We start from the raw sequence: 24,645 nt of genomic DNA on the forward strand, positions 1-24,645 counted from the left end.
GCGGTGCATGGGATTCTTCCGTCCTAAGTGCAGGACTCTGCACTTGCCCTTGTTGAACCTCATCAGATTTCTTTTGGCCCAATCCTCCTATTTGTCTAGGGCCCTCTGTATCCTACCCCTACCCTCCAGCATATCTACCTCTCCTCCCAAACAAACTGGACAAACTGGAGAAATGAAGGTAATGCAAAGTACCCCGCTTTGGAAGGAAAAAACGGTTACTCCCTTTTTGTAACTGTTGTTCTTTTAGATGTGTTGCTCACGTCCATTCCGTTGTGTGTGTGTGTGCACCCATGTGCACAGCTGTCGAAGACTTTTCCCTTAGCGGTACCCGTAGAGCCGGCTGCGGCGCCCTCAAGGCGTGGTATATTAGGCACCACCAGCCCTGCGCCCTCTTGGATCCTTCTTGCTGACAACTCCAACAGAGGGTCAGGAGGGTGGTTAATGGAATGGACATGAGCAACATACAGAGCTGTCCAGTAGGTATGGTGAATCGGGGCGACTGCTCTGGGCCCTGTGCTTTGGGGGCCCCGCAGGCCGCCAGTGCAATTGGCCGGCACCAGGCGCGGCTGGTCCCAGAAGTGATGGGTCGGTCCCAGAAGTGATGCATTCATCACTTCTGCCCTGGGTCCTAGGGATGGTGCTTCCAACACATCTCGAAGAACGACAGTTACAAAAAGGTGAATAACCATTTTTTCTTCTTCAAGTGCTTGCGCATGTCAATTCCACTGTAGGTGACTCACAAGCAGAATCGCAGGAGGTGGGCTTGAAGTTCACAGTCAAGCAGATTGTAGTACTGCTCTGCTGAAACCAGCATCAGCCTGGATTTCCTGGATCGGCACCTGAGTGAGGAAGCTGCCGCCGAGGCCTGCACCCTAGTGGCTTGTCACAAGTGGTGGCGGGGGCACCTTCACCAGTTCATAGCAATTGTAGATACAACTCGTGATCCAGGATGAGATCCTCTGGGTGGACACTGGACAACCCTTCATTCGGTCCGCGACAGCAACAAACAGCTGCGTAGACTTACGGAATGGCTTCATCCTCTCTATGTAGAAGGCCAGAGCCCGCCTAACATCCAAGGTGTGCGGCCTGCGCTCCTCATCCATCGCATGAGGCTTTGGGTAAAGGACTGGAAGATATATGTCCTGACTCGTGTGGGACTGGGAGACGACCTTGGGCAGAAAGGCCAGCGGTGGACACAGTTGGACCTTGTCCTTAAAGAAGATCGTACACGGGGGCTTTAACGTGAGCGCCTTAATCTTGGACACCCTATGGGCTGAAGTTATAGCAACCAAAAAAGAGAACTTCCAGGATAACAGGAGAAGGGAGCAGGAAGCCAGGGGCTCAAAGGGGGGAGGGGGGCCCTGTGAACCTAGAAAGCATAGGTTCAGGTCCCAAGGAGGGACCAGGACTCAGCATGTGGGTAAAGGCACTCCAGACCTTTCAGAAACCACGCCGTCATGGGATGGGCAAAGACCGACCTTCCTTTAAACAGAGGGTGAAAGCTGAAATAGACGCCAGGTGCACCCTGATCGAGGACAGCGACAGGCCCTGGAGCTTCAGGTGTAGCAAACAGTCTAGGACATCCTGCAGAGGGGCCTTCTCCGCCTGGATACAGTGATCCGTAGACCAACATGTGAACTGCTTCCATTTCGATATGTAGATAGCCCTGGTGGAGGGCTTCCTGATGCCCAGAAAGACCTGCTGGACACCAGTGGAACACTGCTGCTCCTCCCTGCTCAGCCATGCAGGAACCAGGCTGTCAGGTGCAGTGCCACCAGGTTTGGGTGCAGCAGGTTGCCATGGTTCTGGGACAGTAGGTCCGGACAAAGAGGCAGCTGTAACAGGGTGGCTGCCAAAAGGCTCAGGAGCATGGCAAACCAGTGCTGACGAGACCACGCCGGGGCTATGAGGATGACTGAAGCTTGGTCTCATTTCACCTTGAGCAGGACCCTGTGGAGCAGTGGCACCGGTGGGAAGGCATACATGAGTGCTCCTGACCATGGGATCAGGAAGGCATCTGACAGGGAGCCCTTGTCCCTGCCCTACAGAGAACAGAACAGAACATGTGGCACTTCCTGTTCAGTCTGGAGTCCCCCACCTTCGGAAGACTAGGCTGACCACCTCCAGGTGGAGCAACCATTCGTGGTGAGATGAGAAGGTCCTGCTGAGGCAATCTGCCAGGATGTTCTTGGTACCGGACAGGTGGGCAGCCACCAAATGAATGTTGTGCCACACACAAAAGTCCAAAAGGCTGAGCCCGACAAAGGGCTGAAGAACTGGTGCGACCCTGCCTGTTGATGTAGTACATTGTGGCAGTATTGTCCGTCAGGACCTGCAACACCTTGCCTTTCAGGCAAGGCAGGAAAGCCTGGCACGCCTGGACTTCAGAAAACCAGACTTTGACAACCTCAGGGAACTGATAGGCAGGATCCCCTGGGAGAATAACATGAGGGAGAAAGGAGTCCAGGAGAGCTGGCTGTATTTTAAAGAATCCTTACTGAGGTTACAGGTACAAACCATCCTGATGTGTAGAAAGAACAGTAAATATGGCAGGTGACCAGCTTGGCTTAACAGTGAAATCTTTGCTGATCTTAAACACAAAAAAGAAGCTTACAAGAAGTGGAACAAGGTCACGAACAAGGTCAGCTCCCAGACTACTGCACTGGGCAGCACAGCATGGGGAGGAGGTGACCAGCCCTCTGTGGAGAAAGAAGTGGTTCGGGACTATTTAGAAAAACTGGACAAGCACAAGTCCATGGGGCCAGATGCGCTGCATCCGAGAGTGCTAAAGGAGCTGACGGATGTGATTGCAGAGCCATTGGCCATTATCTTTGAAAACTCATGGCGATCGGGGGAAGTCCCGGACGACTGGAAAAAGGCTAAAGTAGTGCCCATCTTTAAAAAAGGGAAGGAGGAGGATCCTGGGAACTACAGGCCAGTCAGCCTCACCTCAGTCCCTGGAAAATTCATGGAGCAGGTCCTCAAGGAATCAATTCTGAAGCACTTAGACGAGAGGAAAGTGATCAGGAACAGTCAGCATGGATTCTAAAAGGGCAAGTCATGCCTGATGAATCTAATTGCCTTCTATGATGAGATAACTGGCTCTGAGGATGAGGGGAAAGCAGTGGACATGTTGTTCCTTGCCCTTAGCGAAGCTTTTGACACGGTCTCCCACAGTATTCTTGCCAGCAAGTTAAAGAAGTATGGGCTGGATCAATGGACTATAAGGTGGATAGAAAGCTGGCTAGATTGTCGGGCTCAACGGGTAGTGATCAATGGCTCCATATCTAGTTGGCAGCTGGTATCAAGTGGAGTGCCCCAAGGGTCGGTTCTGGGGCCGGTTTTGTTCAATATCTTCATTAATGATCTGGAGGATGGTGTGGATTGCATCCTCAGCAAGTTTGCAGATGACACTAAACTGGGAGGAGAGGTAGATCCGCTGGAGGGTAGGGATAGGATACAGAGGGCCCTAGACAAATTAGAGGATTGGGCCAAAAGAAATCTGATGAGGTTCAACAAGGACAAGTGCAGAGTCCTGCACTTAGGACGGAAGAATCCCATGCACCGCTAAAGACTAGGGACCGAATGGCTGGGCAGCAGTTCTGCAGAAAAGGACCTCGGGGTTACAGTGGACGAGAAGCTGGATATGAGTCAACAGTGTGCCCTTGTTGCCAAGAAGGCCAATGGCATTTTGGGCTGCATAAGTAGGGGCATTGCCAGCAGATCGAGGGACGTGATCGTTCCCCTCTATTCAACATTGGTGAGGCCTCATCTGGAGTACTGTGTCCAGTTTTGGGCCCCACACTACAAGAAGGATGTGGAAAAATTGGAAAATGTCCAGCGGAAGGCAACAAAAATGATTAGGAGACTGGGACACATGACTTATGAGGAGAGGCTGAGGGAACTGGGATTGTTTAGTCTACGGAAGAGAAGACTGAGGGGGGATTTGATAGCTGCTTTCAACTACTTGAAAGGGGGTTCCAAAGAGGATGGATCTAGACAGTTCTCGGTGGTAGCAGATGACAGAACAAAGAGTAATGGTCTCAAGTTGCAGTGGGGGAAGTTTAGGTTGGACATTCGGAAAAACTTTTTCACTAAGAGAGTGGTGAAACACTGGAATGCGTTACCTATGGAGGTGGTGGAATCTCCTTCCTTAGACGTTTTTAAGGTCAGGCTTGACAAAGCCCTGGCTGGGATGATTTAGTTGGGGATTGGTCCTGCTTTCAGCAGGGGGTTGGACTAGATGACCCCCTGAGGTCCCTTCCAACCCTGATATTCTATGATTCTCTGATTCCCTGACACTGATATGAAGGGCTAGGTCATGTTGCAGCCAACGGCACTGGGTGCTGAGGTCACCCAGATGGGCCCCCCAGCCCAGGTCTGACATGTCCGAAACCAAGGGGAGTGAGGGTTCCGGGGTCAAGAAGGGGACTCCCTGAAGCACCGACCTGGGATCCCACCACCAGTAGAGCGAAGGGAGGACATGGCTCGGCACCCAAGATGTGCCTGCTGGGAATATAGACCGAGGCCAGCCATGTTTGTAGGGGCCTCAGATGAAACCGGGCATGGCTTACCACATAGGTGCATGTGGCCACCATCAGTCGCAGGCACGTGTGGGCCGTGGTGAGAGGTTGGCTCTGAATGTGGATGATCAGGTCAGACATGGCTTGAAAACGTGTTTCTGGCAGGAAAGTCCTGGCCCGCCTGGAGCTGAGAACCGCACCAATGAACTCTATGTGTTGAACCGGTGCTAACATGGATTTTTCTGCGTTTATTAGGAGACCAGGTCACTGCAGATGGAGTGCACCAGATCAAGGCTCCTCTGGACCTATTCCTGAAACCTGTCTTTCATGAGCCAGTCGCCGAGACACAGGAAGATCTGGACCCCTTGTCGCCTCAGGTAACCCGCCACCAGCACCACGCATTTCGTGAACATCCTGGGGGCCGAGGACAGGCCAAAGGGCAGCGCCGTAAACTGGAAGTGGCGCCCTGCCACTATAAAGCGCAGGAAACATCTGTTCCCCTGGAAGATAGAGACATGAAAGTAAGCGTCTTTTAAGACAAGATTCGCTTACCAGTCGCCAAGAACCAGAGAAGGGATGATGGAGGCCAGGGATACCATGTGGAACTTCCACTTCAACAGAGACTTGTTGAGGCCCTGCAGGTCCAGGATGGGTCTGAGCCCCACTTTTGCCTTTGGGATTAGGAAGTAGCGGGAGTAGAATCCTCTTCCTTGCATATCCTGAGGAGTAGGAGGTTCTTGACCTCCTGAGCGAGGAGTTGCTTGTGAGAAGGGTCCCTGAAGAGGGATAGGGAAGGGGGGGGCAGGAAGGAGGAGTGGACAAAAATTGCAGGGTGTAGCCCCGAGCCACTATGTCCAGGACCCAACGGTCCAAGGTAACCCACGACCAGGCCAAGCAGTAAGAGAAAAGGTGGTTGAGGAAGGGGCGGGAAGGATCCGGGAAGTTGGCTGATGCATCGCTCCCGAGCCCACCCTCAAAATGAGCGCTTCTGGCCCCCCTGGTGTTTTGCTGGGCCAGGCTCCGCAGGAGATTGGGACGTTGAAGGGCGGCGGCAGTTGAACCCAGTGTCCCTTTTCCTCGTTGGCCCCTGCAGACGCTGCCACTGACTGGGAGGTGGGGGAGGCCAGAACGGCTGCCTAGACGACTGAGGCATGTGCATCCCCAGGGAACAGAGGGTCGCCTTTGTGTCCTTTAGGCCGTGCAGACGAGCATCCATTTGATCAGAAAACAGGCCGACACTGTCAAACAGAAGGTCCTGGATCAAGGCCTGCATCTCCTGTGACAGGCTGGCGGTCTGGTGCCAGGAACTGCGCCGTATGACCACTGCTGAGAAGACCTCCTGGGCAGCTGAATTGGCGGCGTCCTGACCCATCTGGAGAGAGGACCGAGCTGCTACGGTCCCTTCCTTCACCAGGGTGGCGAATTCCTGGGCCGCTTCCTGGGACACAGAATCCTTGAACTTGAGGAGAGAGCCCCACAAGTTAAAATTGTAGCGGCCTGGTGATTTGCCACCTGAAGCTGGAGGCTAGCCGTAGAAAAAATCTTTTGGACGAATAAGTCATCTTTTCACCTCTTTATTCTTAGCGGTAGAACTGGTGGGCCCCCGTTTGTCCCGTTCGTTGGCCACTGACACCACCAATGAACCTGATGGCGGATACGTATATAAGTATTCGAACCCCTTTGCGGGGGCAAAGTACTTGTTTCCGCCCTTTTCGAGGTTGGCAGGATGGAGGATGGCCTTGGCGATATTCAGGAGCCCTTTGTGAACTGGGAGCGCAACCTGGGTTGGGGCAGACGCAGAAAACACGTTAAAAAGCGTGTCCATCTGCTCCTCCATCTCCTCCACTTTGAGGCCCAAGTTAGCTGCCACCTTGTGGAGCAGATCCTGATTCTCGCAGAAATCTTCTGGTGGACTAGCTCTGGATGGTTCCGCTACCACTTCGTCCGGGGAGGAGGAAGATGACGGGGTGGCCAGAGGGGCCTCGATGGTGTCTCCGCCCACCAGGGACGGTGGCCTTGGGGTGGGTACTGGCTCCTCACCTGAGGCGGTTGCTGGGACGTCCTGCACCAAGTCCGGTGCTGCAGGGGCTGGGGGTGCTGCCTGTGGCCTGTCTGATGCGGCAACCAAGGGCTGGCAGGTGTGGGGCACCGGCATGACAGGAACGCTCCATGTGTTCCAATGCGGCCACTGCGACAGCCCTGGCTTTGGTGCCAGCTTGGCACCATGCTGCTAATGTGCCTTCTGGAGCCCACTCAGGCTGCCTGAGCGAGGGACTAAATGGTGCCTCCGAGCCCATGAAGTGGTCTCCCTGCGGTGACCAGGGCAGGGCTGTGGAGGCTTGAGCCTGAAGGCTCATGTTGCTGCTGGAGGCCGGTTCTGGGACCAGTCTGACCAGTGCTGGGGGTAGGGGGAGTGGCGTTGCGTCACGGACTGCCCTTGAGGTCTCAGTGATGGTGACCGACGGTGTGACGAGAACTGGTACCAGGGTGGTCAGCGATGCCTGGGTGAACCTCCGCGCAATGACAGAGAGCGAGAGTGCAGTGCTGACGACTCATAGCGACTAGCCAGGGACCTGGGCTGACGTGGCAACCAAGAACATGGAGACCTCTGGCTCTGTCTTGGCTCCGGAGACCCGTGTCACACATCTGATTTGTGCGAGGCCTTTCTGGTGGGCTTGCCCTCAAGGGGAGCCTTAGCCTGGTCCTTTGCTGCATGCAGCGGAGGTGCTGTGGACTCTCTTGGTGTAGCAAGGGACAGAAGTGCTCCGACTGACCACCATGGGCAGTAAGAGGGAACTGAGAGGGTGCAGAGCCGAGGTGCTTGCTATACTGAGCCATCAGCACAGAACTCCCGAGGGCGCCATAGCCGGCCCCACAGATATCACTAAGGCAAAAGTCTCTGACGGCCGTGCACGTGGGCACGTGAGCACCTACAATGGAATCAACATGAGCAAGCGGTCGAAGAAGAACAATTAGTTGCACTCATACAAAATGGAAAATGACTGCCTAGGAGGGAGTACTGTGGAAAGGGATCTGGGGGTCACAGTGGATCACCAGCTAAATATAACTCAACAGTGTAACACTGTTGCAAAAAAAAGCAAACATCATTCTGGGATGTGTTAGCAGGAATGTTGTAAGCAAGACACGAGAAGTAATTCTTCTGCTCTACTCCATGCTGATTAGGCCTCAACTGGAGTATTGTGTCCAGTTCTGGGTGACGCATTTCAGGGAAGATGTATACGAACTGGAGAAAGTCCAGAGAAGAGCAACAAAACTGATTAAAACATGGTCTAGAAAACATGACCTCTGAGGGAAGACTGAAAACATTAGATGTGTTTAGTGTGGAAAAGAGAAGACTGAGAGGGGGCATGATAATAGTTTTCAAGTATGTCAAAGGTGGTTACAAGGAGGAGAGGAAAAAATTGTTTTTCTTAACCTCCAGCGGGTAGGACAAGAAGCAATGGGCTTAAACTGCAGCAAGGGAGGGTTAGGTTGGACGTTAGGAAAAACTTCCTGTCAGAGTGGTTAAGCAATGGAATAAATTGCCCCAGGGAGGTTGTGGAATCTCGATCATTGGAGGCTTTTAAGAGCAGGTTAGACAAACACCTGTCAGGGATGGTCTAGATAACACTTAGTCCTGCCATGACTTCAGGGGACTGGACTAGATGACCTACGGAGGTCCCTTCCAGTCCTACAGTTTTATGAATGATTCAGTCTGTTTCAGCAGTGATTTCCCAGCATCAGCACTTAAGTTTCTGTCCCTCTCTCTTCATCTGGCTCAGAGATCTGACAATGATTTGTATCTGTGTGCACAATGAAAACATTTAGAGACTACAGAGCAGTAACCATCTGAGAGTGGCCAAAATTGTAACTAAGGGATAACGTGGGTAACAGTATAGACCAAACCCTTAGCAGCTACCTTGAGCTCTGCCAATGCCAGTCTAGCTCTGGGGGATGAACGGTGAGACTCCTGGGCCTGAGATCTTTGCCTCCTGATTGAAGATTCAATACCACTGTAATAAATGAGTGCTGGGAAACTACTCTTCATTTCCTGGCTCCCACCCCATCCTGGGCCAGGGTAACAAAGGTAATATCCCTGGGGGCTACTGTTACATCTTCCTTTTTGAAAATCAAATGTGAATTAACCCTAATATCAGCCAAATCAGCTACCCCAGACAAAAAGCTTGTTAATGACACACCCAGACAGAAACACCGAGGCTGGAGGCTGAGGAGATGACCTAACACAGCATGGATTAGAGGATTATTCTCTGCTACAGACATCTATCCAGAACTGTTATCTCTGAGGCCCAATGGCTCTCTCACCACATGGCCACGGCTCAGTTCCTCTCCAGTGGTCTGTTCAGCTGCTGAGGTGGATCTGCCACATGGAGCCTGTGTTTGCTGTCCCTGATGTTTCACTGCCAGTGACTGGCGAGGGGTTTGTGCCTTCTGTGAGCAGCATTCTGGAGGTCCTCAGAAAGCAGAGCTCTAGTGTCCTCTTTGGCTTTGTGGAGATGTCTCAAGTTCCTTGCGTAGGACTGACCCTCAGGGTTTGTGACATTGGAGCTGCTGGTGCAGCTATTTCCTTGGCAGGTTGTCAGCCACATTCTGGTTTGAAGTTAATATTCCTCCTACTTGCAATGGAATAGCTGTTCGGCATTCTTGTCCTAGTATTTCTTCTGTTCTAGTTCCCTGGTGCTTAGCTCTTTGTTAATTATGTCAGGGTCAACAGTCTCTCACTCAAACAGTTTGTCAGATGTTGGCACCAAGGTTTTTGCCCATAAGGCCCCTGTTTGGTAACCCTAAAAGCACTGGGAGGTCTGTGGTGATATTTTAACATTGCTAACAATGGATGATTTAAATCCACAATGTTTTAAAAAAATCCAGCTCTTTGTTATTTGGATTGATTTTCCCCACAATCCCATTTGACTGCTTGTAATAAAGAGCTTGAACTGATGGATCAGCAAATTGCTAAAATGAGTAACTCATGAATTGCTCTTACAGCTCAGAGGGAGGTCACTACTCATGCCACACCATTGCATCCTGCATGGAAAGGGCTCTAAGGATTAGTTTCCTATCTCAATAATTCTGTTTCTGTGGTTCCTTGTCAGGTGCTGAATGGTCCCAGATCTCTCATTTGCAGTAGCTGCCTCAGCTAAAGAGTCTGGGGACAGACGGTGGAAAGGTAAATGGGAGTTTTGCTTGGCATAAACTCTCTGGTTTTCCATGGAAACTGCAGCTGCAAGAACTTCCAGTTGTGCACAATGTCCTGTGCCCAAACATCCAGTAGATCGTGAGGCTTCTCCTGTACTAGGCAAGAGGAACTTTTCATTCCTAGTCAGCTGGAGAAAAAACTCCTGAGAAGCTTTGGCATCACCCATCACAATTCATCCTTTATGAATAATTCTTACTGAGAAGGGAGATCTTCAAGGTCATTAGTGAGGGAGACATGTTCTGTTGAATACAGCTCAGTTTCTTCCCAAAGGCCAGAAGCATGTCACCTAGTCAGGCTTCCATTTAATCCCAGGGGAGACAGGGAGACTGCATCAGCAGCCCCGTTTGTCTCAGCTCCACCCATAGAATGAACTGCAGAGACCCTTTGGCATGATTGCTAAGAGCAATGAATTAATGACCTGGTCTCCAGATGTCCCAGGAGGTGGGATGAGATCCAGGCTGGGGAGCCAGATTCACACTCTGTGACATACACCATGATTCTGCCATGTTCCAAAGACATTTTACCCACAATACACATCCCCACCCTGAGGGACCCTCTATTAGACCTCTAAGTCACGTAACAGAGCTTCTGGTGAGAGGAAGCCAACCAGAATCAGACCCTGATTGCTTAGCTGGCGATTGTATGAAGACAGGAATTCTGCATGCAGCTTATACCTGAATTTCGTGAACAGGTTTGGAAGAAGGAATAGCGGCAAATTCCCGGTAGTCAAACTTCTTTTCAGACATGGACTGGAAGGGACAGCAAGAGAAGAGAGAGAGAAAGAGAGAGAGTGAGCGAGGGATCAGCAGCAAGCAGAGGGCTGCAGCACACTGTGGAAAGGCTTATCAGGAGACAAGGGCAGAAGGAATGGTTTGGGTAAAGGCAATGGTGACACTTCTCATCTGTGAAAGGTGGCACCAGGACCTGCATGAACAATCGTCTATTGCAACAAGTCATCTCTGGGATATAATCCTTCATACTCTGAGGCTCAGGGCCAGCAAAGGACAGGGGTGCCTTAAAACCCTGGGCATATACAGGGTAGTCCACTGGATCAGGCACCGAACTGGGGAAAATCCAGGTTCCACTGAAATCAATGGCAAATTCCCATGGAGTTCATTGGGGTCAGGATTTTAAACCTCCATATATTCCTGGTTCTACTATGTGACCGTGGGCAAGTCTCTTCCCTTCTCTGTGCCTCAGTTCCCTTCTCCCCAGTCTTGTCTTTGTAAACAGTGAGCTCTGTCTCTCAGTGTGTGCGTACAGTGCCCAGCACTGATCTCAGCTGGGGCCACCTGAGGTAATGAAAACAACCACAACAGCTGGGAGCAGGTATTGTGAAGCTTGTAGAAGGTGTCTCAGGCATGAAAGGCTTGCTGAGGGTAAAACGCAGAAGCTGAACTGAAGAAGCAGAGGGGATGGAAATGGAATGTGTGGGAAAGGGACAGGTTCACAGACAAGCGAAATGGGAAACTAGGGAAATGAGACCAAATCTCAGCTGTGAAACTGGGGCTCTCAGCAACAGACATGGCTGAGCACACAGGGCCAGGTGGCTCACTCTCATGGCCTGTGTCATGGTCCCAGGTCTGGGATGAGTATGTGAGTGGGGATCCCACATCCCAGCCATACGGTCATTCTCCCCTCCCTGGCTCGCGGGAGGGTCAGTGGGTGGGCATCCCAGGTTTAGAGACAAGACAGAGAGGGGGTGGCAGCAACTCCTACCAGCCTCCCTGGTGAAGTGACATTCCTGTGGCTGCAATCTGAAAAAGACGAGGCAGAAGCACTGGTTAGTGAGAAATGTATTATGCACCCCTTCCCCCTTTGGCAGCATGCCTAAGCGCTATAAAGGGCTATGCCAAGCCTCCCAGACACACAGTCATTTCTCTCTCCTGTTTCTCGGGCTATGGTGTTGAGTTTCCACTGCTTGGGTTCCCTGGAGAATAACATGGCAAAGGGGTGGGGCTCTGTCAGTATCATACAAGCCAGGACTATCCTGGCTGAAAGATTCCAGCCCAGCCCTAGAAGTGCCCTCTCAGCCTAGAAGAGGAGAATTCACTCTCAGTGGGCCTGTGTCTGGGACATCTGGAAGAGTCCTGGCTAGTGCCCAGATGTTGGCCTCTCTCCCCAGTGATGTGGTGAACACCCCTCCCAGGACACTGTGGCATACAGTACCTTCTGGAAGCGTTGGGGACGGGGTGGGAGCAGGTGAAGGCGATTCAGCCAGCTGTTCCAGTGTGCTGCGCTTCTTCCCCTCCTTGGACTTGGCAATCACCATCTGGGCTTTGAGGGCATCCTGCTCCAGAGACTTCATCCTGCCTCAGAGGATGGGGAGAAAGTGGACATCAGCATCATTGAAGAGAATTATGGGTAATGCCTTCTTCTGTGCACAGCAGCTAGCCCATGGCTCTGGGACTGAATGTCGGAGGGCAGGGATGGAACACTGGCTCCCCGGTTCCCTCTTTGGAGAGGGTGAGGATATGTTGTGGCAGACAGAGAAAGTCAGCATAGGAGAGAATTCAGAAACCAGCTGAATTTGCTGTGATCAGCCATTAACATCCTCCTGACACACACACACGCGTGTGAATCTGGGACAGACACAGCCAAGCACTGCACACCCAAGTGAGAAGCTGCAGGGCTCTCCAGAGGTGCCTGGGGATGTGATGGGGAACCATTCAGGCCAGGAGGGGGGAGGCGAATTGCAGGTATAAACCATAAGGGCATGAGGATTATTTCAGGCACTCTGATCTCCCCCACACTCCATCAGTGCCCCTCTTCTGGCATTTGTGAAATTCAGAACTGACTATGGCAGGATGGGCTCTGCACTCGGCAGTGGAGGCTCCCCAAGCTGGAGACCTTCTCTCTCTCTCATTGGTTAGATAACTGCCATCAGCCTGCAGAACCAGGGGGCAATGAGGGCTAGCACACTGCAGCAGGAGGGGGGACGTTTCTCCCCACTCCTACAGCAGCAGCAGAGAGGGCTGCAATACGAGGCAGAAATACAGATAGGGATTGTGGAACATGCAGCTGGAGGGGCAGGGGCTGTGCACACCTGGATTGACTTCCTGACCCAGGGGTTCTTGAGACGTGACTCTGCACTGGGCTAGACACCTGAGCTGGCCTGGCCCCTGGTGCAGGTGCCCGCTGTCGGGACTGGTAGAGCTTCCTGGCCAGATCCTGCTCGTACTGTTTAATACTGTCTTCAAGAGTGGAGGAGCTGAAGAGGAGGAGGAGGACGAGGAGAAGATAGTGGTGATGAACATCATAGCAGTCGACCACAGAGAGAGAAAGAGACAGACAAAGAGAGAGAAAAAAGAGATTGGAATGTATCCTGGAGAGAGGAGGAGTGAAGGGCTGATGCAGGTATTGGCTAGGATCAGACCAGGCTCCCATCTCTGAGCCTGGCCAGCACCAGCTGCTTCAGAGAGTGGGGCAGGAACACCCTGGTGTGCAATTCAGGAATAACCTGCCAATGGGGACAGCCCTTCCCAGCCCCAGCAGTTAGACTCTGACTTCTGCCCTTGGCTGGTATGCACTGGGTGGGAGGGACTAGACACGGCAGGCACGCCAGACACATGGAGGGACTGACAAGGTGCTTACACAAGTGTGTGTGTGTGGGGGGGTGATTGAGGCAAACAGGGTGGATGCATGCTGAGCTGGGGGAGAGGGTGTCTGTATGCACCCGTCAGAAAGGGAAGAGGGCCCAAGACAGTGGACAAGCACCCAAGGGAGGGCTGTGTTTGCCATATGCTGGATGCGTGTATCCAAAATGGCACAGGCACACATCGGGGAAAAGTGTGTTCACAAGAGGACATGTGTGCACTGCAGAGCAGTGGAGGGATTCACAAGATGTGTTTCGCTCCCTTGTGGACACACTTCTCCCCCACTGGCATGTGCCCGTGGCCTTTCAAACACACCCTTCCTAGACATGCGTGCCAATGTAGGTGTGTGGGGGTGTCCTGACAGGAGACACATGGCAGTGATTGGAGGGGTCGGGCCTCACAGGGTACACAAGCGGAGGAGTCCAGGGGTGCTCATGTCCCAGCAGGGCCCAGCATGTGGGTATGGGTGTGTGTCCTAACAGGGCACTGATGGCAGAGGGTGTGGGGGAAGGCCCAGCAGGGTGGGTGGTGGTGGGGGACACACATCAGACAACTGGAAAGAAGCAGAAGACAGAAGATTAGACAGAAAGTGATACAATTTGCATTGTGCAATATAAGGAATACAGTGAGACTGAAGGGCAACCTAAACCTCCGTCTACCAAGCAGCTCATGGAGTTGTATATGGGGATCCCCTTGGAGGGAGACCTGAGCTCTGGCCCCTGATCACTGTTACACTGCACCTAGGACTGAGCCAGCTCTAGCAAACAGAGGAGAAGTGGTTCTCCAGAAGTGCACCGCCTTTTGTGGTAGGAACAGAGGAAGCTGCAGAGCAGACTGAGCTCAGGTGTCTGTGGTGGCGCCATGTCATCTCATTCTGGGGGGGAGCTAAAATGTGGTGAATTACATGCTCTTTGTCAGTGCAGACACAGCCATGGAGAGGTAGCAAGCAGACAAGGACATACTCCACCTCAAGGGTCTTTAAACCCAGAGCAAGCAGGGCCTTTAATTGGCAGCCAAACCCCCAAGAATGCTGTGGAACTGAAATGCTATGTAACAGCTCTTGGGAAAGCTGGAGAAAGAATGTGGGAATTTTCTGAGTCAAGAGTCCCTTGAAATTGCAATGATAATGGAGGAGTGTCAGAAATATTAATAGGTTTTAAGGCCAGAATGGACCAATAGATCTAGTCTGACTTCCAAAAAGGGCAGAGCAACTAGAAAGGGAATGTCTATAGTGCCTGGCATCTGACTCAGGCTTGAGCCCAAGATCCCCTTCCAGCCACACACAAATCAATCTGACTTGGGGCAGTGAGCACCCAGGACCTAGGTCCTAACACCCTACTGGGGGATGGGTCACAGCCTAAGTCCCCCTGTGATTCTGTCCAAGCCCTGTCATCAACAGTATGAATGTAGCTCAAGCTGCAGACCCAAGTCAGAAGGTATGCGTAGTGCAGCATGGATGCATTAGCACAGCCAAAAGACCTGGGTGCCAGCAACTGTAAGCCCAGATTTACAATGCAGTGTGGACGCTCAAGCATTGGCTTGGAAACAGCAAATCCACAAGCCCAGGTCCCACAGACTGGGTTTACAATGCAGTGTAGACACCCAAACACTCATTCGTTTGATCTGAAGTCAGATGCCTTTTCCATTAGGCCACAGACTTAGGAAGTTTTGTGCTGAGCATTGGGTGTTGGGGATGGCACTGCATTATACCCACTGGCTACTTCCCAATAAGAGGGGAATGATGCAATGCCCAGTGGTTATTTTCCAAATAAAGCATTCAGTGTTAATGCAGCCTTAGGGCTGACAGTTTAGGTCCAAGAAATAGAGTACTGGGAGTGGGAGGTCCCTCGGCAGTATTTATTCACCCACCCTGCAAGAGGGGCATCTCCTTTCATTAATTAATATTCCACTAACAAAAACTGTGTTTAAAAGGGATTAGGTTAAGAGCTCCTTGAGTGCAGGGGCAGACTCTGCAGTAAACTACCTTCTGTTCCCAGCAGAGAAGGAAACACAGTACACATTCATCCCCCTCCCAATGCAATGCCACACCTTTACTACAGCCTCAACAAATATTCAGTGCTGATCTAGGTGGTCAGGTCAGGTGTGTGATGTGTTTGTGGGTGTGCTGGCGGCCATCATTTAATTTTTACATTGCTGTGTGTAGTATGCCTGTGGCAATTCCTCAAGAAGGGCTACATTTTTGGAGATTCGTGTATCCACCCTATACACATCCACACCAGATATCACTTTAAAGCTTATTTTAAATACGTTTAGATGAGGTACGATGTGGAGTTGTCAAGTGGTGCTGTAAGCCTTTATGCGAGGTGAAATAACGGAACCCAAACTGAGAAAATGTCCTTTTTTGCACAGTGCCAGAAACATGGCAGGTTTCAGAGTAACAGCCGTGTTAGTCTGTATTCGCAAAAAGAAAAGGAGTACTTGTGGCACCTTAGAGACTAACCAATTTATTTGAGCATAAGCTTTCGTGAGCTACAGCTCACTTCATCGGATGCATACTGTTTCATTATGCATCCGATGAAGTGAGCTATAGCTCACGAAAGCTTACGCTCAAATAAATTGGTTAGTCTCTAAGGTGCCACAAGTCCTCCTTTTCTTTTTGAGAAACATGGCAATATGACTACGACTACAGTTTTTACTGTAGAGTTAATTTCAACACCTAAATGTGGTGTTTACTGGTCAAAGCTACCAAACGACAATGTATTCAAAGATGTGTACTGGTTTTTGTCATCCTGCACAGCTACACCATGAATCTGGGTCTCAAAATGTAATTGACATACTAAACCTTCATGGATTCTACATCATTTATATATAATTCCAGCATCTGTCTGGCAAACGTTTGACACTCAAAAGATGTTAGAGTCTGAAGACACTGAGTCCTTACAATGTCATTAGAGAGCTTGATGATGCTATAACTCAGCATGTGCTCCTGCTGCTGGAGGAACGTTAGGCATGGGGGTGTAGCCGGTCTCATACATTGAAGTTCTGGGATCATTTTCTCCAGGTTATGCAGATACTACTTCTAATATCCATGTAGAGCAAGGGGATGATTGGAAACTTCACCTACAGACACAGCATGCCACCCTTCCATCCATCTTTACTGCAAACAGGCCCAGCTATGCTAGGTGGATACAAATTTACATTCTTGATATGTTAAATCTCCTTGAAAGATGTACGTAGTGCCTTCGAGTCTGGGGAATTTGCTGTGTGTCAGACTCCTTGTTCTTTGAATGGGACTTGGAATGGAATGGAGTGACCCCAACACCATCCCAATACAAGAGGGTCACTGATATTTGGTCCTACATTTCAGCTCAGAGTACCCCAACTCACTACTGTCATAACCTGTATCTAAAAAGTGTCTTGAAAGATATCAACAGAAAGCTAATATCATACTGATCATTAATATTATTGCATGTTATATGTTCAGAGGACAAATTCAAAATTTCAGACATATTGGAAATTATGTTATCAAAGTGTGTCTGCCAGGCAGGGCTAAAGATACTCCACCTTAGTAAAAGGAATGTGGTTCTGCCGTCCGGAAGTTATTTCCAAGGTAAGAACATAAGAACGGCCAGACTGGGTCAGACCAAAGGTCCGTCCAGCCCAGCATCCTGTCTGCCGACAGTGGCCAACGCCAGGTGCCCCGGAGGGAGTGAACCTAACAGGGAATGATCAAGTGATCTCTCTCCTGCCATCCATCTCCACCCTTTGACAAACAGAGGCTACGGACACCATTCCTTACCCATCCTGGCTCATAGCTATTAATGGACTTAACCTCCATGAATTTATCCAGTTCTCTTTTAAACCCTGTTATAGTCCTAGCCTTCACAACTTCCTCAGGCAAGGAGTTCCACAGGTTGACTGTGTGCTGTATGAAGAAGAACTTCCTTTTATTTGTTTTAAACCTGCTGCCCATTAATTTCATTTGGTGGCCCCTAGTTCTTATATTATGGGAACAAGTAAATAACTTTTCCTTATTCACTTTCTCCACACCACTCATGATTTTATACACCTCTATCATTTCTCCTCTTTTCCATACTGAAAAGTCCTAGTCTCTTTAATCTCTCCTCCTATGGGACCTGTTCCAAACCCCTCATCATTTTAGTTTCCCTTCTCTGAACCTTTTCTAATGCCGGTATATCTTTTTTGAGATGAGGGGACCACATCTGTACACAGTATTCAAGATGTGGGCGTACCATGGATTTATATAAGGGCAATAAGATATTCTCCGTCTTATTCTCTATCCCTTTTTTAATGATTCCTAACATTCCGTTTGCTTTTTTGACTGCCGTTGCACACTGCGTGGACATCTTCAGAGAACTATTCACGATGACTCCAAGATCTCTTTCCTGATTAGTTGTAGCTAAATTAGTCCCCATCCTATTGTATTTATAGTTGGGGTTATTTTTTCCAATGTGCATTACTTTACATTTATCCACATTAAATTTCATTTGCCATTTTGTTGCCCAATCACTTAGTTTTGTGAGATCTTTTTGAAGTTCTTCACGGTCTGCTTTGGTCTTAACTATCTTGAGTGGTTTAGTATTGTCTACAATATTATTTGTAATAGTATTTACCACCTCACTTTTTACCCCTTTCTCCAGATCATTTATGAATAAGTTGAATAGGATTGGTCCTAGGACTGACCCTTGGGGAACACCACTACCCCCTCTCCATTCTGAAAATTTACCATTTATTCCTACCCTTTGTTCCCTGTCTTTTAACCAGTTCTCAGTCCATGAAAGGATGTTCCCTCTTATCCCATGCCAACTTAATTTATGTAAGAGCCTTTGATGAGGGACCTTGTCAAAGGCTTTCTGGAAATCTAAGTACACTATGTCCACTGGATCCCCCTTGTCCACATGGACAAGGGGGATCCAGAGGTACAGGGGTACATTAAGAATCATAGAATCATAGAATATCAGGGTTGGAAGGGACCCCTGAAGGTCATCTAGTCCAACCCCCTGCTCGAAGCAGGACCAATTCCCAGTTAAATCATCCCAGCCAGGGCTTTGTCAAGCCTGACCTTAAAAACCTCTAAGGAAGGAGATTCTACCACCTCCCTAGGTAACGCATTCCAGTGTTTCACCACCCTCTTAGTGAAAAAGTTTTTCCTAATATCCAATCTAAACCTCCCCCACTGCAACTTGAAACCATTACTCCTCGTTCTGTCATCTGCTACCATTGAGAACAGTCTAGAGCCATCCTCTTTGGAACCCCCTTTCAGGTAGTTGAAAGCAGCTATCAAATCCCCCCTCATTCTTCTCTTCTGCAGGCTAAACAATCCCAGCTCCCTCAGCCTCTCCTCATAAGTCATGTGTTCTAGACCCCTAATCATTTTTGTTGCCCTTCGCTGGACTCTCTCCAATTTATCCACATCCTTCTTGTAGTGTGGGGCCCAAAACTGGACACAGTACTCCAGATGAGGCCTCACCAATGGCGAATAGAGGGGAACAATCACGTCCCTCGATCTGCTCGCTATGCCCCTACTTATACATCCCAAAATGCCATTGGCCTTCTTGGCAACAAGGGCACACTGCTGACTCATATCCAGCTTCTCGTCCACTGTCACCCCTAGGTCCTTTTCCGCAGAACTGCTGCCTAGCCATTCGGTCCCTAGTCTGTAGCGGTGCATTGGGTTCTTCCGTCCTAAGTGCAGGACCCTGCACTTATCCTTATTGAACCTCATCAGATTTCTTTTGGCCCAATCCTCCAATTTGTCTAGGTCCTTCTGTATCCTATCCCTCCCCTCCAGCGTATCTACCACTCCTCCCAGTTTAGTATCATCCGCAAATTTGCTGAGAGTGCAATCCACACCATCCACACCATCGGGGGGGGAGGGATAGCTCAGTGGTTTGAGCATTGGCCTGCTAAACCCAGGGTTGTGAGTTCAATCCCTGAGGGGGCCATTTAGGGATCTGGGGCAAAAATTGGGGATTGGTCCTGCTTTGAGCAGGGGGTTGGACAAGATGATCTCCTGAGGTCCCTTCCAACTCTGATATTCTATGATTCTATGATCCTCCAGATCATTTATGAAGATATTGAACAAAACCGGCCCCAGGACCGACCCTTGGGGCACTCCACTTGAATACCGGCTGCCAACTAGACATGGAGCCATTGATCACTACCCGTTGAGCCCGACAATCTAGCCAGCTTTCTACCCACCTTATAGTGCATTCATCCAGCCCATACTTCCTTAACTTGCTGACAAGAATACTGTGGGAGACCGTGTCAAAAGCTTTGCTAAAGTCAAGATACAATACATCCACTGCTTTCCCTTCATCCACAGAACCAGTAATCTCATCATAAAAGGCAATTAGATTAGTCAGGCATGACCTTCCCTTGGTGAATCCATGCTGGCTGTTCCTGATCACTTTCCTCTCATGCAAGTGCTTCAGGATTGATTCTTTGAGAACCTGCTCCATGATTTTTCCAGGGACTGAGGTGAGGCTGACTGGCCTGTAGTTCCCTGGATCCTCCTTCTTCCCTTTTTTAAAGATTGGCACTACATTAGCCTTTTTCCAGTCATCCGGGACTTCCCCCGTTCGCCATGAGTTTTCAAAGATAATGGCCAATGGCTCTGCAATCACAGCCACCAATTCCTTCAGCACTCTCGGATGCAACTCGTCCAGCCCCATGGACTTGTGCACGTCCAGCTTTTCTAAATAGTCCCTAACCACCTCTATCTCCACAGAGGGCTGGCCATCTCTTCCCCATTTTGTGATGCCCAGCACAGCAGTCTGGGAGCTGACCTTGTTAGTGAAGACAGAGGCAAAAAAAGCATTGAGTACATTAGCTTTTTCCACATCCTCTGTCACTAGGTTGCCTCCCTCATTCAGTAAGGGGCCCACACTTTCCTTGGCTTTCTTCTTGTTGCCAACATACCTGAAGAAACCCTTCTTGTTACTCTTGACATCTCTTGCTAGCTGCAGCTCCAGGTGCGATTTGGCCCTCCTGATATCATTCCTACATGCCCGAGCAATATTTTTATACTCTTCCCTGGTCATATGTCCAACCTTCCACTTCTTGTAAGCTTCTGTTTTATGTTTAAGATCCGCTAGGATTTCACCGTTAAGCCAAGCTGGTCGCCTGCCATATTTACTATTCTTTCGACTCATCGGGATGGTTTGTCCCTGTAACCTCAACAGGGATTCCTTGAAATACAGCCAGCTCTCCTGGACTCCTTTCCCCTTCATGTTAGTCCCCCAGGGAATCCTGGCCATTCGTTCCCTGAGGGAGTCGAAGTCTGCTTTCCTGAAGTCCAGGGTCCGTATCCTGCTGCTTACCTTTCTTCCCTGCGTCAGGATCCTGAACTCAACCAACTCATGGTCACTGCCTCCCAGATTCCCATCCACTTTTGCTTCCCCCACTAATTCTACCCGGTTTGTGAGCAGCAGGTCAAGAAAAGCGCCCCCCCTAGTTGGCTCCTCTAGCACTTGCGCCAGGAAATTGTCCCCTACGCTTTCCAAAAACTTCCTGGATTGTCTATGCACCGCTGTATTGCTCTCCCAGCAGATATCAGGAAAATTAAAGTCACCCATGAGAATCAGGGCATGCGATCTAGTAGCTTCCGTGAGCTGCCGGAAGAAAGCCTCATCTACCTCATCCCCCTGGTCCGGTGGTCTATAGCAGACTCCCACCACTACATCACTCTTGTTGCACACACTTATAAACTTAATCCAGAGACAGTGGGAATCCCATTTACTTAGAATGTAAACAGGAGCATCAAGCCAACTAGGGGAGGAGACACCACTCAGCATCATATTCAGGGGAGGAGATTACAGGAAACTGATCAATTTGCATTTTACCAAAAAGTAGCAGGGGAAGAAACCAGCATGGAGCTTCCTTCACCGCCAGACTGCATGTCACCTTCCTCACTGCTTGAATGAACTTTACTTTGAGGGATAACCTTCAGAAGAATCCATTTCAAAAGTTCACTGGACTATAAAAGAAAGGGGCAAAGAATCCCAAGTTATCTTTTGCCTAAGAACACAAAGAAACCAAGGACTTTGGATTTTTGGGAGATCCTGACAAGTGGGCTTGATCAGCCATCTTGCTGGAAAGCAATGTGATGAGAAGCCTACCCTGAACCAAGACTGTAGTCTTGTTAAATTTTAGTCTCTAAAAAGCATTTCTCATTTGTATTTGCTTGTTACCATTTCTGACTCTATCCTTTACACTGAACTTACTTAAAATCCTCTCTCCTTTTGTTAATAAACTTGTTTTACTTTTAATCTAAACTAGGGCTGTCAAAGAATTAAAAAAATTAATAGCAATTAATTGTGCTGTTAAAGAATAATAGAATACCATTTATTTAAATATTTGTGGATGTTTTCTACATTTTCAAATGTATTGATTTCAATGATAACACAGAATACAAAGTGTACAGTGCTCACTTTATATTTATTTTTGATTGCAAATATTTGCACTGTAAAAAAGAAATAGTATTTTTCAATTCACCTAATACAAGTACGGTATTGCAATCTCTTTATCATGAAAGTTGAACTTACAAATGTACAATTATGTACAAAAAATAACTGCATTCAAAAATAAACCAATGTAAAACTTTAGAGCCTATAAGTCCACTCAGTCCTACTTCTTTTTCAGCTAATTGCTAAGACAAATAAGTTTGTTTACATTTGTAGGAGATAATGCTGCATGCTTCTTGTTTACAATGTCACCTGAAAGTGAGAACAGGCATTCACATGGCACTTTCGTAGCTGGCATCGCAAGATATTTATGTGTCAGATGTGCTGAAGACTCATATGTCCCTTCATGCTTCAACCACTATTCCAGAGGACATGCGTCCATGTTGATGATGGGTTCTGCTCTATAACTATCTGAAGCAGTGCGGATCACCGCATGTTCATTTTCACCATCTGAGTCGGATACCACCAGCAGAAGATTGATTTTCTCTTTTGGTGGTTCAGGTTATGTAATTTCTGCATCACAGTGTTGTTCTTTTAAGATTTCCGAAATCATGCTCCATACCTCATCCCTCTCAGATTTTGGAAGGCAAGTCAGATTCTTAAATCTTGGGTTGAGTGCTGTAGCTATCTTTAGAAATCTCACAATGATACCTTCTTTGCGTTTTGTCAAATCTGCAGTGAAGGTGTTTGAAATGAACAACATACGCTGGATCATCATCTGAGATTGCTATAACATTAAATATATGGCAGAATGTGAGTAAAACAGAGCAAGAGACATACAGTTCTTCCCCAAGGAGTTGAGTCACAAATTTAATTAATGCATTGTTTTTTTAACAAGCGTCATCAGCATGGAAGCATGAACTCTGGAATTGTGACTGAAGCATGAAGGGGCATACGAATGTTTAGCATATCTGGCACATAAATACCTTGCAATGCTAGCTACAAAAGTGCCATGCAAATGCCTATTCTCTCTTTCAGGTGACACTGTAAATAATAAGCGGGCAGCATTATCTCCTTTAAATGTAAACAAACTTATCTGACTTAGCAATTGGCTGAACAAGAAGTAGGACTGAGTGGACTTATAGGCTGTAAAGATTCACATTGTTTTATTTTTGAATGCAGTTATTTTTTGTACATAATTGTACATTTGTAAGTTCAATTTTCACGATAAAGAGATCGCGTTACAGTACTTGTATGAGATGAACTGAAAAATACATTTATTTTGTTCATCATTTTTACAGTGCAAATATTTGTAATAAAAAATAATAATATAAAGTGAGCACAGTACACTCTGTATTCTGTGTTGTAATTTAAATCAATATATTTGAAAATGTAGAACATCCAAAAATATTTAATAATTTTCAATTGGATTCTTGTGTTTAACAGTGCAATTAAAACTGCAATTAATAGCAATAAATTTTTATCACAATTAATTTTTTTTTAATTAACCGCGTGAGTTAATTCCAATTAATCGACGCCCTAATCTAAACCAATCCAGAGGGGTGTTTAATGTAAAGTGAATGCTAACTTCAATGTGGCAAGCTGCTAGGTATTGTATCTTTAAAGGAACAAATGAATCTTAATGTCTCTCTCAATGATCCAGGAAGAGGCTGGACTTTGCAGACCACACAGTTTGGGGAAAATTCAAGACTGGGAGATGCTGGTGTTATTTTTCTAGGGTAACCAAGGCCGGTGGAGCCAGAGGGTGGCAGTGGTGTAACAAGCAGGCTGCTGGAATCAGAATTGTTGTGTCAGGGCGTCTTAACACACAGACACTCAGTGCAGACTTGTCTGCTGGCTGGGAGTGTTCAGACAAGAGAATCATATCAGCACAGCATTTTGAGGGCAGGTGGTGATGCAACCCTTCACTGGCCTCGATTGCAACCTAGCATGTGCCACATGGTAACTGAGAAAACTGTCAAGCAGACTCAAAGGGCAGCAGTGGGATTGTAGGACTGACAAGAAAGAAGTCAGTCCTTGTCAGATGGAACCTCAAAGACATACCCTAAAATGCAAAAGCTCTGACAGAAAGAAGAGTCTAACAAGCAGTAGTGAAGACAAAGTCCACAAACAAGTCCTTGCCTCTGCATTGAAGAGGGATGAAGAGCCTGTTATAGCCCTTACCAACCATGTCATCAACACTATGACAAACCCACCTGACCCTGAATCCCATCCAGAGGTGCCTATCAACATATCTACTGTAACATCAGATGTACAAGAGTCTCTACAGAAAATACCAGATGTTGGTGAAGAACGAATGGAGATATTTGAGAGAGGTGCATTTGAATCTGATGTGGCATGTAGCTTCTTCAGCCCAGTCAAGAAATCTGGCATCAAAACATTTGCTGACATGACCAAGATGACCAAATTTGAGTCTGGCAAGGGAGGGGCAATCACACAGGAATCAGTCCAGAAACTTTTTCCCACAGAGCCCTGTCCTCCTTGTAACAACCTTTTATAGACTTAAAAATGGTTATTATGTCCCCTCTCAGTCTTCTCTTTTCCAGACTAAACAAACCCAATTTTTTCAATCTTCCTTCACAGGTCATATTTTCTAGACCTTTAATCATTTTTGTTGCTCTTCTCTGGACTCTCTCCAATTTGTCCACATCTTTCCTGAAGTGTGGCGCCCAGAACTGGACACAATACTCCAGGTGAGGACTAATCAGTGTGAAGTAGAGCAGAACAATTACTTCTCATGTCTTGCTTAGAACACTCCTGCTAATACATCTCTGAATGATGTTCCCTTTTTTTGCAACAGTGTTACACTGTTGACTCCTATTTCGTTTGTGGTCCACTATGACCCCCAGATCCCTTTTTGCAGTACTCCTTCTCAGGCAGTCATTTCCCATTTTGTATGTGTG

General features: G+C 48.4%; 1 protein-coding gene across 38 annotated transcripts in view; it reads right to left on the minus strand.

Moving 5' to 3' along the window:
* Window positions 1-24,645, minus strand: part of SCRIB (scribble planar cell polarity protein) — a 248,262-nt gene that overhangs the window by 18,016 nt on the left and 205,601 nt on the right. For 34 of the 38 annotated variants that reach the window (XM_075124824.1, XM_048837023.2, XM_048837013.2 and 31 more), the window contains 4 exons: window positions 12,785-12,949; window positions 11,908-12,047; window positions 11,458-11,495; window positions 10,413-10,487 (listed from right to left, as the gene is read on the minus strand). In XM_075124824.1, coding sequence (XP_074980925.1) covers window positions 10,413-10,487; window positions 11,458-11,495; window positions 11,908-12,047; window positions 12,785-12,949 — 418 coding nt within the window. The remainder of the gene's footprint in view (window positions 1-10,412; window positions 10,488-11,457; window positions 11,496-11,907; window positions 12,048-12,784; window positions 12,950-24,645) is intronic. The other 4 variants (XM_048837028.2, XM_048837012.2, XM_048837026.2 and 1 more) reach the window with 2 other exon arrangements.

Source organism: Caretta caretta, chromosome 2 (genome assembly GCF_965140235.1).
Source record: "Caretta caretta isolate rCarCar2 chromosome 2, rCarCar1.hap1, whole genome shotgun sequence".
NCBI classification, from domain to species: Eukaryota; Metazoa; Chordata; order Testudines; family Cheloniidae; genus Caretta; species Caretta caretta.